Here is a 15,856-nt window from a genome sequence, read left to right as displayed (position 1 = left end):
AAACTTAGAAAAACAGAACGCTATATGTTGACTGCTATCACTTTCATCTGATCTATTTTTAGTTGGTCTAATTACCATAAACCCTGAAGATGAACTAGCGACTACATGCATCTTTTAAATTGAGGAAATCTGGTACGAATGCACCTTTCAAACTGTACGTCAACGCGCTGTACGTTAAACCACGCGACACTGCACGGGCACAAACGGTAGGGGTCGAGTTTTCCAGGCGTCCAGTGCATCTCATTGGTTGATGTACATCGGCGTTGGAGCCTCAGCCAATAGCGGCGTTCGTGGTGCGCGAGGAGTCGAGTCTCCTGCACGAAGCCGCAGAAAATACTTCGGTTTTGTGCGTGCCGCGTCACTTCCTGGACGAGGAGGGGGGGCAGGGGTGATCAACAATAACAAAATCATAGTGAGGAGGAGATAGTGGGGTGAGTGTGAATTAAAATACTTTTTTCGCCGCACAGTTTTCTGATTGATGTCCCGCTTTTGAGATTTACCTCCGGATGAAAGTGATACTTTGGTTAGCTAGACTAATTTTGCATGCTATTCTGGCCAGTGTCTGTACGTTTGGGGTCATTGAGCTAATCTTGAGTGGGCATAGCTTTACAAATGTATATCTAGGCTAGTCAGTGCTAGCTAGCTTCCTTTATTTGTTAGCTAGTTAGCCACCTGTGCGACGACAGTAACGGCACTCACCTTGCAGGTGAACAAGAGACAGTTGTCCTTCATTAGCTGACATTATCATACTGAGTTTTTTTGGTTGTATGGAAATAATACAATTAATGCTGTCATTTTTTTTCCCTCGACATTGATTTTAGTCACATAATCAGTTATTAAGCGAATGTTTTTCGAGACTGATATTGAAATTTATTACTGTAACGACTACAGTACTGTTTATTCAGCACTTATAGATAGCTGCGGACAATATATAACGGCATATGTTCCGAATTACCGTATTTACTCAAAACATCTGTACCGCTGGAGCGATCGATTTTGATATTCTTCCATTTGAAAGGATGGTAATGTCCGTTGCTGAAAAAAAGCAAGTTTTGCTTGTCGGGAGGTGAGATGCAAGCAAATATGCTCTTATAACCTAGCGGCCATTTTCTGAAATTTGTAAAAGCATTTCGGTGTACCTTCTCAAGTAAACAAAAAATGTGCAGTTGCAGCTAATTAAGATCAGTAACACTGTCTCGTTTTATGGCTAAATCTAAATTGTGCTTTGCAAATCAAGAGGTAAATACAGTGCAAGGTGGGTATATATGGTTTGTAGATGTTGTGTTATTCTTATCGGGCAGATCCACAAAGAAACTTCTTTGGAAACCTTGGTAAGTTTGTATATGAAGCGTTTATGAAGTTGACATTTGGTGATCGAAACCTTGTCGTTGCTAGGGGAATTTTAATGACAACCGGTTTACACTGTTTAAACAGACTTAGAAACCACTGTTATCAAATACATTTCAGCGATCTTTAACGAAATATATATTTTCTAATTCGAATACAAGTATCTGACATGCTGACGGCTGGTGACCGTATCACTGAATACATCGTAAGTTTCAAAACACTGTATTACCAAGAACCGCATTCCTGCGTGCAAATTAACATGTTTGCGGGTAGGGGGCGCTGTATCGCCTTTCGGGAATTTTACGTAAAGTGATCTAGATATTTTTATCACTGGTTCGGATTATTATTGTAAATAAAAACAAATAACGTTTAAATTTAAATAGTAGCATTTACACTGTAAGTTTTGAATTTTAAACGTGAAGCGTGTGTGTTTTAAAAAATGTTCCGGGGATAAACAATGGGGTAGTTAAAAATAAACGTCCTTCACACCAGCGGACCATGGCAGATCTATCTCGAAGAGCAGCATTTTCAATACTGGAACTGGCAGAAATACCGCTGTAAATGCAGACTTTCTGCAGTCGTAAAGGTTAACGATAGAAGTAAGTAAGTGGTTTAATTATCACGTGATGATGGTGCAGTCAAAATTATACACCCCACTTGCTAATGATTAATACTTTTAAATGTTGTATTTTAAAATATTATTTATTTATCTTTGGTTAGTCATTCCATTCAGTTTTAACTTTTAATTTTTTTGCTTGTAGCTCTATCGAAACACCCATAGCAACCAAGAATCTGACAAACAATACATGACAAAAGAGTAAAACACTCTATTGTCATGGCAATGGTTAGTCTGATGGCTCCTGTTTTGTGGTGGCAGGTCTGTAAGGTTGTCACCCAGCAGGAAGGTTTAGCTAAAAAGTTTCTTTTGTTGTTCCAAGACATTATTGGCTTCCTGGCTTTTGTAATCTCTTATAGAGTAAAAGTGTTCCCCATTTGCTTATGGTATATTTCTTTGCTAGAGGTCAATGTTTAGTTACAACTTGTCAGCAAAAAATACTTTCAAGGGCGAGAAAAACAGAGAAAGCTCGTGTCCTCTATGAAATAGGACAGTGTCTTTAAATATAGATTTCTAAAGGAGCCAACGGCAAACAATGTGTCTTCATTCAGCGCTCATCAGCACCCACAGAATCTTCTAGAACAGGGAATCTGTTTGTTCAGTTTTTCGCAGCAGGAGTTGTCACAAATCAGAGTGCACTTTCAGTAAAATACTCACATTTGATATGGCTTGTTAGTTAACGCCTGTCCTTTGGACTCGGTCGGAAGGTGAAACCAAACAGACTGGGCTGAACATCAGAGGCTCCTGGTCAGTGACACCTTTTTCGATAGGACTTCACAGGAGCACCTGAAAGGGGGCTGTCCACACAGGACTTCAGCTCAATCCGGACAGGGTGACGAAGGCCCAGTTCCTCTTCGCAGACTGGCGAGAGATGAAACTAGGGCCTGATAGAAGGATGAGACTGATAAGCCTGATTGTTGATGGGACTTTTATTATCTTTAACGTTCTTTTGTTAAGTGATTTATTTTTCTTTGAAGAAAACAAGTAGAGCTTAGTGAAAAATGAATAAAAGAATTGCAATCAACAGATGTATCAATTCTGTGAGGGTGTCTGTTTTGTATTCTTCCAATCGTCCATACTCAGATTAAACGGCTGCACAGATTTGAAGCTCCTTTCGACATTTAGAGAATTAAGACTTTGGATGTGCCGGCTTTCTTTTTCCGCAGGCCCCAAGTGACACAGAAAGCCCCTTCAGAAGCTAAAGAGTCAGCCGCAGGTACCTCACCAGTTCATGTCAATGACACGAGTCTTCGTAAGAGATGGCTGACAGCATGCTGCTGTGATCTGTCACAAGATTCTTTTTTTACAAGGGTGTTTGAATATTTAAAATGGGATTTTTGAGTTATGAGTATAAACATTTTAGTATTTCTATTTTGTCTCTGTGTGACACACCCAGTACATCCAGTGGTGTGTGTAATGTGACAGGTGCACAGCTCAGGCGTGGCCACAGTACACGGAGAACCACGCAGGATCCACGCGGGATTTCAGTCCGTGTTGCTCAGCTGGGCTGCCGGGCAGCCTCACGGTGCCTTGCCGCTGGAAAAGGTCACTTTCGGAGGGAACCACGGAGCGGTCAGGGCTCACTGCCTCCCTCTGCGGCTGCCCTCTCACAGGGTAAGGTGACACCGGTCTATCCCTGCGCATGTTTAGAGGTAGGAGATTACACACATCGTTATGATACTGTACGGTCAGCAGAACTGGATGTTAAATGCATATATCTGTGGGCTCAAAGGTGATATTACTCCACATAGAGGCTGGTAAAGATTTATTGAAGGCAGACTGGTTAAAAATAAATGCTGCAGTTAGACATCAGGAGAGATTTTAGTTAAAAATCAGGAACAGAATATGGTTCAAGTCAAAATCCAGTTTTAAAGTGTTTTTATAATAATAATAATAATAATAATGACAACAACAATATTGTTATTTACAATATATACAGTATTTTTGTTAATTATATCATTATTATTATTCATTGGATTTGAACAGCGCTTTTCAAAACCTGAAGGCACTCATAATCTTCAGGAATATAAAGCATATAGATGGAGTGACATAAAAACAGAAAAAAATGGTTGCAAAAAGCTCAAAGGGATGAGCGATACAGAAATGCAGAATACACCGAGTAATAAATGGATGAATGGTGTTTAACATCTTAATTAGTCCATCTCAGGTGGTGTCAGTCAGGTGTTATAATTGTATCAGCCAGAGGATTTTGCAGTTCCGGCTCCAGGGGACTGGAGCCACGTCACGAACAAAAGTTCTCTCTTCCGCAGGGAGGCTAGGCAGGCTTTGACGGTGAGCCCAGCGAAGCAGGACGCTGCTCCACCCGCAGGTGAGAAAGGTCGGCCTGGGTTGTTTTACATTTAGAAAGAATAAAGCAGGTGAAATTCTGCTATGCTCACCCCTGGTATGTTTGCAGTGTAGACTATTTACTGCCCGCAACATAACTCCACTCCTTGGTATTGGATGTAGTTGCACTTTTTAATACTGCCTGTGATTTGATTCATCTACCCTTCCTCTGATTTCCACATTGAACAGGGGCTGATTCATCTCCCCGTGTCGCTCCTTTTGGGAAACTTAAGACGCGCATTTTTTGTTTTTTATTTAAGCTTGTCAGTATTTTAATTGAATTGGCCTGTGAAGTATGAGGTCTGTAGTGGTTTTATGTCCGATGTTAGTTAATCGTATTATTGAGGAATATAGTGTTCTGTGTAAAATGGTGTTTTCCTGGAGAAAAAAAAGCTCTGTTTTCCATTGGTAGGAGCCATGGAATACTAGCAGCTGTAAGAATCTTGGGGTGGTCCTGTGCAGGGATTGGGATGTCAGCCTTACTGGATAACATCTGTGATTTTTGGTCTCTTCCCAATCCCAACCTAGACGACGGAGAGGCCATGTGGGAGGGCGCCATGGATCCCCCCGAAGATGAGGGCCGGACCTTCATGGAGGTGATCAGCGAGAAGTACAGCCCGGAGAATTTCCCGTACCGCAGAGGGCCTGGCGTCGGGGTAGTGGTGCCAATGGGTCCTCAAGGTTCACCTATGAAAGGTGAGACCTGCCAACACCGCTGGCTGGAGCGTTATACGATCTGGGCCTTGGTAGAGCTGGTTCATTTTTAGAGCTGTGGACTCTGGACCAGCCAGGTCTATTTTTTGAGTTTTATCTTCTTTGCAGTACTTGAACCACTCATGGTGCAGCGTTTCAGAGGCTACAGTGAAAATAAGCCTTATATGGACAGTATCATCTGTGTATTAATTAGGTGCGGGCGATATTATATCGCGCATGCGCAATAATCACCAGGGCTTCAGATAACAGGCGCAACATTTGGCCATGCGGCAGCTTTTCGGTGCTATACGGACATTTATTTACGCCCACAATTTAAGCAGTTTCGTAGTATGGCTAAAATATTAATGAGGCTTTGTATGACGCCCAAAAGTCATTATTAGTATAAATACGGCATATCCTTATGTTTCATAAATGTGTCAGACTTTGAACTGCAAAAAGTACCACCACACCGCCAACGTCTTTTTACGTTGTTTATCCAGAAGGTCTCCTCTTTTAAAAGATGTTGTGGCTGCTCTTCTTCACCGCAGCTTCAGTGCATATTGCACTGAGGTATACAAACCGTAGTATACCAAACCGTAGTATGCCAAAACAGTATTATGTTGCTCCGATAATCAAATTTAAGAAACATAAAGTTTATACAGATTACTAACTTTTGGGTATCACAAAACGCATCTCATTAATATTTAAGCCATACTACTAATCCTCTTACCAACATACGGGCGTAAATTAATGTCCGTATTTCACCGAAAAGCTGGCATCCGGCCAAATGCTTCGTCTGTCACCTGACCAGGGTGGTGATTATTACGCATGAGCGATATACTATCGATGTGATATCGCCCAGCCCTAGTATAAATCCACTGTTGCCCAAACACTTTGAATTTGAGTTTGAACGGCAAGAAATGTTACATGATAACAAATTGTGGATTGTTGTCCTTTGTTGTTCCACAGGGTTTATGCTGTTGGAACAAAAACGTTTCCACCGTTCATATAGCACAGTAACACCATATAGTATATGTGACGCTTATGTCAACTTCCTGTAGCATTCCGTATTCAAGCATCTTGGATGACTGTGTCAAGCCTTACATTTGTAGCCATGGAATTTGTAGAACTGTCTGCCAGTTGTTACGTTAACACAAGCGACGTGAAATGCTGTGAAAATGACTATTGAGTTTTGTCATATTTCTGTTAACACTTCACAATGATGGCTAAAAAATGGTACATAATTTCATTGGGACATAAAAAATGAGGGCATTTTTCCAGGTGTTTAATTGATTCACACGTACAAATGTGTAAAAGCACGAGTTTTAGTGAACAGGAGAGGATCATTGTGGATGAGAGTCTTTCCATTTTATTTCCACTCCTTTATAGATCGGCTGAACCTTCCCAGCATCCTAGTGCTCAATGGGTGTGGCATTAGCCGTGCCGGAGATGAGGCTGAGATCTCGGCCTTCTGCGCCCATGTGGTAGAGCTGGACCTGTCCAACAACAAGCTGCAGGACTGGCATGAGGTGAGAAGCCAAATTCGACCTTGGCAAGCACCCGTGGGATCAGGTTGGCAGTGAAATCCTTAGCAAATCATCAAACACCAGGAGCAGCTTTGTTCTTGAGTGTTAAGTGCTTAACACTTAAAAGTTGATCTGAAACAGATCTGTAAAAAAAAAGGAAAATCAGTCAGTGTCACCCACTGTGAAAACACAGGAATATGGTTGCGTTGTGCTCGTGGGAGTTTTACTTACACAAAACTGTTCTCAGGGCAGAATGAAAAATGATTGGTTCCGAGAGAGAACCAATCACATTTTAGATGAGATGGGCCAAGAAATTACAGGAGGCGAGATCAACCAATCAGATGTCTTGGTCCTGCCTCTTCTAGTTGCTTAGACCCACCTCCTCTATAATATGATTGGTTCAGAGAGATAACCAGTCAGTTTTCCTTCTGTCCTCAGAACATAAGTAAAACTCCCACCAGCACATGTTATAGCCTGTCTCTGCAGATTGTGATAATGTGTATGATCAGTGATCAGCTAGAGAAAAACATGTCACCTGTCACACTGGGCCCTACGCAAAGTCACATCACTGTGTTCACTTTAATTGCTCTCTGGCACAGCTGGTGAATAACAGCATTTGTAGTTCACTGGAAGTATGGGCAGGATCAGCACCGATAGGTTTATTCCCAAAAGGATAGTAGATGTGTAAATCATATGTCAAACGATGGCAAAGGAAAACCAAAAATGACAGTTAAACCAGATTGATAAATGAGGTCTTCAGTGCAGGTCTGGGTTCTTCCTTCCTTCTCAGTCTTTGGTAGAATGCTCCACTCATTTGGGCATCACTCGTCATGGTATTTTTTTTCTTGCTCCTGTAGATCAGCAAGATTGTATCCAACATCCCGAACCTGGACTTTCTCAACCTGAGCTCCAACCCCCTCAGCGAATCACCGCTGGATGCCAGCTGTGCAGAGGCCTTTGTCAGGGTTCGGCGACTGGTCCTCAACAACACCCATGTCTCCTGGGAGACCGTGCACACTTTCACGAGGGAGATCCCCGAGTAAGACAGCCGGGTGGCCGCCACTGGGTTATACTGGGGGTGGGAGCTCTATGTGCACATACTTAATTGGTTGATAAATACTAAGCATGGTATGAATTGACTTTGCAAAAGACTATCATTGTTGATGGTTGTAAGTAGGGCTTAGTAACTAAGCCAGTGGTTCTCAAACTGCACCCCCGTGGGGGTCATTCTGGCATTATGGGGGTCACACATAAGCAGGAGAAAATGCAGAACTTAACATTTGATGTTCATTCCTTTCTGTATTAGAGGAATTAACAAAGAAAAGTGCATGTGTGGTCAATCAGACAGCGGGAGCATTTAAAGCATAGAATGGACAGGTTTCTGACAGGAAAGAAAACAAAAACACATCATCGTACGTTTATCATTTTGTTCAGTTTGAAAGATGACGAAGTCTGTCTAGCTGGGAATGCACATATTTTGTGAATTCATTTTCAGAATGTCTTCTGATTAAAGACAGTTTGCATTTTCATTTTCACAATGCCCATTTTTACAATGTTTGTGACGTAATGTCAATAAATTAAAAATGTGATACGAGGTGGGCATGGGGTTTCTTCTGTTTCCAAAGGGGGGCATGAGAGAAAAAGTTTAAGAACCACTGGTCTAAGCTGTGGGTTTAGGTATAAGGGAAGGAAAATGCTTGGTGTATTGGCTGGTTATTAAATGATATGAACTGTAACATGCCAACTTGTGGCCCTGCTTCTTAGCCCTGTTCTGTAGATAGCACTGGGAGGGCACCCGGTCAGAACATTTCAGCTGTAGATAAAACCATATGGGACTTTGGAGATAGCTGCGAAAAGCTATCAAGTCTCATCTTTATGTGGTATGTCGCCCCCTGCAGGCTGGAGGAGCTCTTCCTGTGCCTTAATGAGTACGAGGCTGTAACACACTCAGCCGTGCCCTGCCCTTCGCTACGCCTGCTGCACATCACTGACAACAACCTGCAGGACTGGGGTGAGGTGCGCAAATTTGGGGCCATGTTCCCCTGTCTGGACACACTGGTCATGGCCAACAACAGCCTCGCCTCCATCCAGGACTCTGGGGATGCCCTGCATCGACTCTTCCCTAAACTACGCAGCATCAATCTTCACAACTCAGGTAGCCCCACCCTCTGCCCAGGCTTCAGCCAATGAGCCAATGCTGAGCTTAGGGTTCCCCTTAAAGGCCCATGAAGAACCAATTTGGTACAGCATTGTTGTATGTTATATGCAGAATTTTTCATTGGCCTCGTGGCAAGTTCTCAATAATGTATTATTATTATTTATTATTATTATTCTGTCTATATATCTATCTACATATCTATACATATATCTATGCATACATACCAAACATATACGTACAAAACAAACATATTGTTAAATCATTGCAACATAAGAAAGGCTAGAGGTTTATTAGCCACGGACACAGATTTGCGAGTTGCTGCTTTTTAGTGGCGATAGAAATCAGTAGTACACTAGCACCTCAGTGAAAGGCCTTCGGTGGGACAGTAAGGCCTCCTGAGGGTCTCTCTTGGCTGGGCAGCGGGCCGAGCGCCCTTCCAGCCGGAGGTGCAGAGCCGGCTTTCCTTTGACCTGTCTCGCCGGTCCACTGAACGCGAAAGGAGGAGAGATGAACGAAGCGATAGCAGCAGCTTTGCTGACCAGATTGCGTTCTTTTCACATGGGTTTTTGGGGGTTGGGGTGCCTTGGGGAGGCTTAGAAAGGGGTGAGGTGGGGGGGGGGGAGCTGTTAGGCGGTCAAGAGTGGTGGAAAATCTCACCCCTGCCCTCTCTGCATTTTAAAGGAAGTCTTTACCGAAACAGGATATGCATCTAGCTGTAGCTGAGAATCTTGTTATGTATCATTTTGTTAATCTAACTCCCATCAGCCACTCAGAAGGGCAGGTGATTACTCACTATCCACAAAAGCTCAGCTTGTGGCAAAAGTGCTGTGAACATGACTCGCCCAGCGATGGATACTCTAGGCCACGTCACCCTGCGGACGTTCACGTAAAACGCTTGAGGTTTATGGTCGAGTACCAGGGGAAAAAAATATCTATAGACCAGTGTTTCCCAAGCTACTACTTGGGGACCCACATATAGTCCAATGTTTTTGCTCAGGAGCTGGGAGGGAGCAAAAACATGGACTGGTTAACAGGGAGCTCGGAGGGAGCAAAAACGTGGACTGGTTAACAGGGAGCTCGGAGGGAGCAAAAACATGGACTGGTTAACAGGGAGCTCGGAGGGAGCAAAAACGTGAGCCGGCTGTGGGCCCCTGCTGACCGGATTGGGGAACACTGCTATGGACAGTTTAGAGATATGAAAGACATTGATAATGTACCTGTTTGTCTGTAAATGTACCAGGATCAGTTACTGCAAAATTGGAGCCCTTACCGTTTGTTAATATTAGTCATTGTTGACACTCCACATGAATGAAAATTGACAATGATGTGTTCCTTTGCGTGTGCTTTTAGGTCTAAACAGGTGGGAGGATATAGAGAAGTTGAACTGCTTCCCCATGTTGGAGGAAGTGAGACTGCTAGGAATTCCTTTACTACAGACTTACACCAACTCAGAGAGGCGCAGCCTCACTGTAGCACAGTAAGTGCCCCCCCCCCCCCCGCACACACACACAAACAAACACAGGGCCACCCACTGCATTCAATTTCAGATCATTTAGCTTGGCATCCGCATCATATATGATGATTGCCTCATATGGCTTTGTCTGTGAAGCAATTACAAAGCTGACAAATGTTTGCCTGTACTTAACTAATTTGGTATGCAACAGTATCATTTGCCTTGCCGCTGCCTGTCTAGGCCTCCCTCCCACCCCCTCGAGACTTGTTGTCCCCATATTTCTTATTAAAGAATAATAACACAAACAAAACTGGTGATTATATCTATCTATCTGTCTGTCTGTCTTCACATTTTATTTGTGTAAATAAAACCGCCACATCAACAGCGTATGTACAGTACTGCTTGCACACACCCTGGCCCTCAGGCACCAATGCTGCGTGGCTGGGAGTGTATACAAGGCCAGATCCACAGGGGCGATTCGCTTTAGCTGAAATGTGATTGGTTCCCAGGATGCCCCATCCCCTGTCACTCACCCATTCCAAACGTATCATTGGCTAATGAGAAGGTTGGCACCTCCATATGAATTATGGGCCCTTTATAAAAGAAATCCTATCATTGCCTGTGCACATCCTTGTTTGGGGCGTCCATAACAGCAGCACGGCACCCCCTTGCAGGCTGCCCTCTGTGTCGGTGCTGAATGGAAGCAAGGTGACAGACGAGGAGAGGGAGGATGCTGAGAGGTTCTTCATCCGCTACCATCTGGACCGTCCTGAGGAAGAGCTGCCTTACAGGTGCCACACACAGCACACCTGGGCTCCGTATTGCTATTCTAGTAACGATCAGGGCGTTGCCCGTTCAGTACCCTAACCGCATGGTCCTATCTAGTCTATGCTGGAAAGCTACCACGGTCGCATGATGTCATCATCAAAATGTCATGGTTTGACCTCAGCAGGGTATATAGCCCATCACTAGATGTAACTATGTGTCCAGGTGTTCTTTGCCTCGTGTCCTGTGCTTCCTGAGACTCACTCCCAGTGTACCACAGCACAAACAGTTACGGAAAATGGATGATACACACAGAATAGTAGTTCATAAAAACACAGACTTTGTGTGTGTGAGTTTGTGAGAATGTGACCTCTGGATTATTAGTATTTTACGTCTATATGTAATTTCCAGGAGAAGCTGAGATATGTATCGCTGTCCGATTTCACAGGTGCCACAACTTAGCCCTTTGTGACCCATGAACCACAGAATGTAGCCAAGCATGTTGAACAAACAATCACCTGGTGTTTAACTTTGTGTGTATATGCTGTGTACATGCACACACAAACACACGTGTATACATGAGGGGAAATGACATTTGAGACTTAAATTGGTTCTCCCATGGTGGTCTTCATGCTGAGTATAGGTGGTAGGCAGATAGTGTTAACTCATTAGTATATCTATAGTATATCTATAGCTTTGTCCTAGTTTCCAATCTTTAAAGGGTAAAAAAGGAAACCGATGGGGCCGCCATACAACAAAGTGTGATAAGATGGGCCGGACACCCCCCCCCCCCCCCCTTTTAACAGGAATTCTAAGGGCTGTTCGGTGGCTGGGAAACGGAGCGCCCTTCCTTGCCATGCAAATTCCACTTAACCCCATGAGAATGCAGAGAGGGGATTTGCCACAAGAGTGTAGCCTCTGATTGGGGAATCTAACCTTTGGGAGACAATGTGCCCAGTCTCTGGTCACTCAATGACTCCTTTGTGAGTAATACTCTGATCAGAAAGCTGATACACAAGGTGGCAGGCTGATTCCCCCCCCCCCATCACCCCCCCCCCCCCCTCCTCCTCATAGGGGATTGAGCACTTTACCTATTTCCATTTGTAACTGGAGCTGACGCACCAGTTCAAAAGGAATATTTGCAGACATTGTCTCATTGATTATGACACAGGGAAAGTGCCTTTTTTCCGACTTAGATAGGGAGGTATTTGGAAGGTATTAAAATGGGTGTTTGGTATGTGAATCTGTGTTAGAATCTGGAGGGGCATCCATCTCTTATTTTTCTGGATTTATAGAGGTGTTGAATCAGACTGGAAAGCACTCTCCTAACAGCTTGTTTCCTGTTTACCCCCCCGACGCCCATTTAGTACCCAGTCCAATCTAATTCCTCATCCTGGCATTTCTGCCTTTATGTAGCCCTGACTGCTTGCGTCCGTCTCTCACTCTGGACCAGCTGACCTTACTGACCATTCTGTCTAGACGCGCGTTCGTTCCGCCGGGCCGTGACTCAGCCCGTGCTGGCGTACTCGGCTGAGGTACGTAGGGAAATGTAGGCGGGCCAGAGCCAGCAGAGGTACGCAGGCTCTGAGCCAGTGCGCCATTCCCAGGTGTTCGAGTACAGCTTGCAGACGGTGTGTCCACTGCCTGCAGACATCAAACTGCATTTTCGGGGGTTTGACCTTCTGCCAGTTTCCCAGGTGGGAATAGTGGGGTGGGCCTTAAGGGACTGCAGGTGGCGGCAGACAGGAGCAGGATATCCTCTTTCTGCGTAGCCCTACGCGCCCTCTTCCTCTCCAAGATCACAGCCCCACATGCAGGTCACGGGCACCTCACCTTACCTGCGGCCGGAGAGCCGGGTAACAGAGCCACAGTTTAACACACACCCTATTGCTTTGCCCTCAGGTAACCCTAGTTAGCTGCCTGGATGCCTTGGACCTCGAGGTGTCTTTTAAAAGCAGAATTGGGGGGGTGTTAGGGAATGAGTTTGACCCAAGAAGCGTGACATGTAAAGGACACCTTTGTTGTTCCAGTGTTTTTGAAATAAAGACTAGATAGAAAATGACATATAACTTGATAGCTTATTTTGTTATTAAATCATTCCACATTAAAATCCAAGAACGTATACCTCTGGAAATTGAGACAAGAATTGATGCCTATTTTATGTATGTGTTTGTGTATATATGTATATACATGCATTATTTATGTATAATGCAAGAAATGTTCTGAAGATGCAAACCACCTTATGTAATGTTTCTGGATAAAGTAAAAATCTGAAGGACTCAGGTTAGATGCAGTCGATACTGCAGAATTAATTATCCAGGGCAGGAATTAGACCTTTACTCCTCTTAGGCCACAGGCTAGGCCAAACGTTGTTCCACCTCACCTCTTAATTGCTTAATTAAAAGTCATTATTTGGTTCCGGTTACGTTTCTGAAAAGCCAGAAGTCCTGTAGACATTGTGATAAAGTAGCCCCCACCCTAGCAGTGCGTGTAATGAAGCCATGGAGGCAGCCGTTAAATAAATATATAATGTAATAGGGGTTCAATGACTCTGACCACAATATAAAGGCCATATGCGAAATGCGTCCTCTAGAGGCTGAGTTTGAAGGAGCGGAGGAAGAAAAAAAAAAAAAAACCTGAAAATGGCACTTTGTGGGAAACTGCTTAGAGGTGACTTGAGTAGAATTCCCAGGGTTGCACGGGAACCCGAGGCAGAATTGAGACCGGGGACTTGCATTGTTGAGAACCTTTTTGGAAAGGAGGGCAAATTACACTGATTAACCCACCTGTTACAGGGGGCATTCAAGGCTGAGGCTTTCCCTTAGATTTTATTTAATCGTTTTTTGGCCTTATCTCTCCAGAATCCCCTGGGGCAAGGTCCTTTCTCACGACTACCTAGTGCAGGGAAGGAGAGAGTCTGGGACGGGGAACTGAGGCAAGGGGCAGAACAGAGGCACGTGTGATTCTTGGCGTAGTCTGCCTCTAAAGGGAGGGCTGTACGTGGTGTCTTACGTTGTTACATGCTTAGGATTTGTAACAGTGTTTTCATCGATACAGCGACTGTTTATGATTCTCTGCATTTTCATGATGGCTGAACCCGTAGAATCTTGCAAAATAATAGTGAGTGATTTGTTGTGTGGGATTTGCTGTGTTGTCTTTTTCAGAGTGACTTGGAAATAGTTTTGCAAATTTTTTACTTTAACAATTAAAAAAACATTATTTTAGCGTTAATGGTTTGAGCACAAGAAGTTCAGTTTGAGGGCTGAAGTGGTTGTTCTCCACATCAAGCCTCTGTCCCACATTTCATGTGTTTTAGTGCTGGGTTTGTGTCCTGTCCCTCCCCAAGGTACCACTGCCTGGTGACGAAGTACGGCAAGCTGGCCCCGCTGGCGGACATTGACCTGCGGCCGCGGTGCCGCGCTAAAGTAGAGGTGCGCTACGAGGACAGGGTGGAGGTGCTGAGCATCCGGCTGGACCAGACGGTGGCCGAACTGAAGAAGCAGCTGAGGACGGTGGTGCAGCTGTCCACCAACAACATGCGCCTCTACTACATCGACAAGGAGGTGGGCTGTGCTTTCGGACCTGAGGAAATGAAGTATAGCACCCGTGCGCTGCACAACTACAGCATCCGCGACGGGGACGAGATCCTTGTGGTTCCGAAATCCAAGTGACCGTTTGAGTCCCTTCCTGCTGGGATGGGACAGCTCTCTTTCTTTTCTCCACATCCCCCCCCCCCTCCCCATCCCGGAACACACACCACCCCCCCATCCCCCCCCACCAAGGCTTCACACACACAATCAGCGTAATCATTCTTTACTACTGTCCCCTGTTGTTTTGTTCAGGAAGTAGGCTGATTTTTAATTTATTCTGAATGATTTGTCCTTGTGACATTACCTCGTCTTCAATGAGCTGCGCCTGTCTTGCTTTAGGCGGGAATCGTGCAGGGGGGGCTTAACCACTGGGTGTCCAGACAATCTTCTAAGGGGGGACAGCCATGCTGGACTGCTGTTGAGGTGCATGTGGATGTCTTTGCTGGCAGCCTGTCCCACCTCAGGTGTCTACAAGAACTACTATTCACAGTTAGGCTCACAGTGATGAATGGGGTCACATAAAGCGTTGATTTCTTGACATTGACTGAAAAAGGAACATTGTTTTTTTTTTCTCCTTCACCTGTATCCTTCACTCTTTTTTTCAGATGGAAACCTCCGTAAAATTGAGATATTTCCAGATCACGTTAGTTTCAAATTGTTTCTCAGTAAAACTGACACAAAAGTGTGTTAGCTTAGAAGGTAGCACTAGTACTCCGCAATGGGAAATAAGGTGCTGAGGAGTACAATAAAGTTTAAAAACAAAGCAGTAAACACTCATGCGATCAATATATTTCAACATTCTTGTATGGTTACCAGAATAGCAATCCCAAATTGCATAATAATCATAATTGTATGGAAGATGTACAGGCCAAACCATCAAACGGCCAATTGGAACAGCTTTGGGTTGATTGTAGAATGTTTCGGGTCTACGTGACGTGTACGTCTTAAGAGTTGAGCATCGTAGTTAGTAACCCAAGGTTTTCTACAGAAATGACTGACATAACCTTATATGACAGATTGGCCTCTAGAAACTGGAAGAGTGCAGCAGGTGAGTGGATGTTGTAAGCACCGCAAGCTGACAGCCTGAAGCTCAGCTTGCTGTATCGGCTGGGATGAGACTCGTGGCCTAAACCCACTTGTTCACTTGGTTACCAAAATGTTTTGGCATTCCAAGGTAAATCAGCGGTGTGTTTGGTGAGGCTAGTTTTGTAGTTTTAGAGCTCACCTGTGCAGGAATATAATTTAATCACAGGTGTAAATACGGTAAATTACTGCTTATTAAATATCAGAGTTTGCTATTAGAGTGGAATGCACATACATTCTCTAGTGTCTGTTAGTGGTTTGATACATTTACCTGCATAA

General features: G+C 44.2%; 1 protein-coding gene across 1 annotated transcript in view; it reads left to right on the top strand.

Annotated features, from left to right (window-relative positions):
- The first annotated feature begins 237 nt into the window (after nt 1-237).
- Nucleotides 238-15,856, top strand: part of tecta (tectorin alpha) — a 42,214-nt gene continuing 26,595 nt past the window's right edge. Inside the window, exons 1-11 of the mRNA XM_023805330.2 lie at nt 238-431; nt 3,130-3,179; nt 3,360-3,577; nt 4,234-4,292; nt 4,838-5,005; nt 6,392-6,531; nt 7,386-7,567; nt 8,427-8,683; nt 10,037-10,163; nt 10,814-10,930; nt 14,251-14,571. Coding sequence (XP_023661098.2) covers nt 4,852-5,005; nt 6,392-6,531; nt 7,386-7,567; nt 8,427-8,683; nt 10,037-10,163; nt 10,814-10,930; nt 14,251-14,571 — 1,298 coding nt within the window. The 5' untranslated portion in view covers nt 238-431; nt 3,130-3,179; nt 3,360-3,577; nt 4,234-4,292; nt 4,838-4,851. The remainder of the gene's footprint in view (nt 432-3,129; nt 3,180-3,359; nt 3,578-4,233; nt 4,293-4,837; nt 5,006-6,391; nt 6,532-7,385; nt 7,568-8,426; nt 8,684-10,036; nt 10,164-10,813; nt 10,931-14,250; nt 14,572-15,856) is intronic.

The sequence above is a fragment of the Paramormyrops kingsleyae genome, chromosome 18 (genome assembly GCF_048594095.1).
Source record: "Paramormyrops kingsleyae isolate MSU_618 chromosome 18, PKINGS_0.4, whole genome shotgun sequence".
In the NCBI taxonomy this organism is placed as follows: Eukaryota; Metazoa; Chordata; class Actinopteri; order Osteoglossiformes; family Mormyridae; genus Paramormyrops; species Paramormyrops kingsleyae.
Note: the sequence above shows the minus strand (reverse complement) of the source record. Positions and strands in the feature narration are given on the sequence as shown.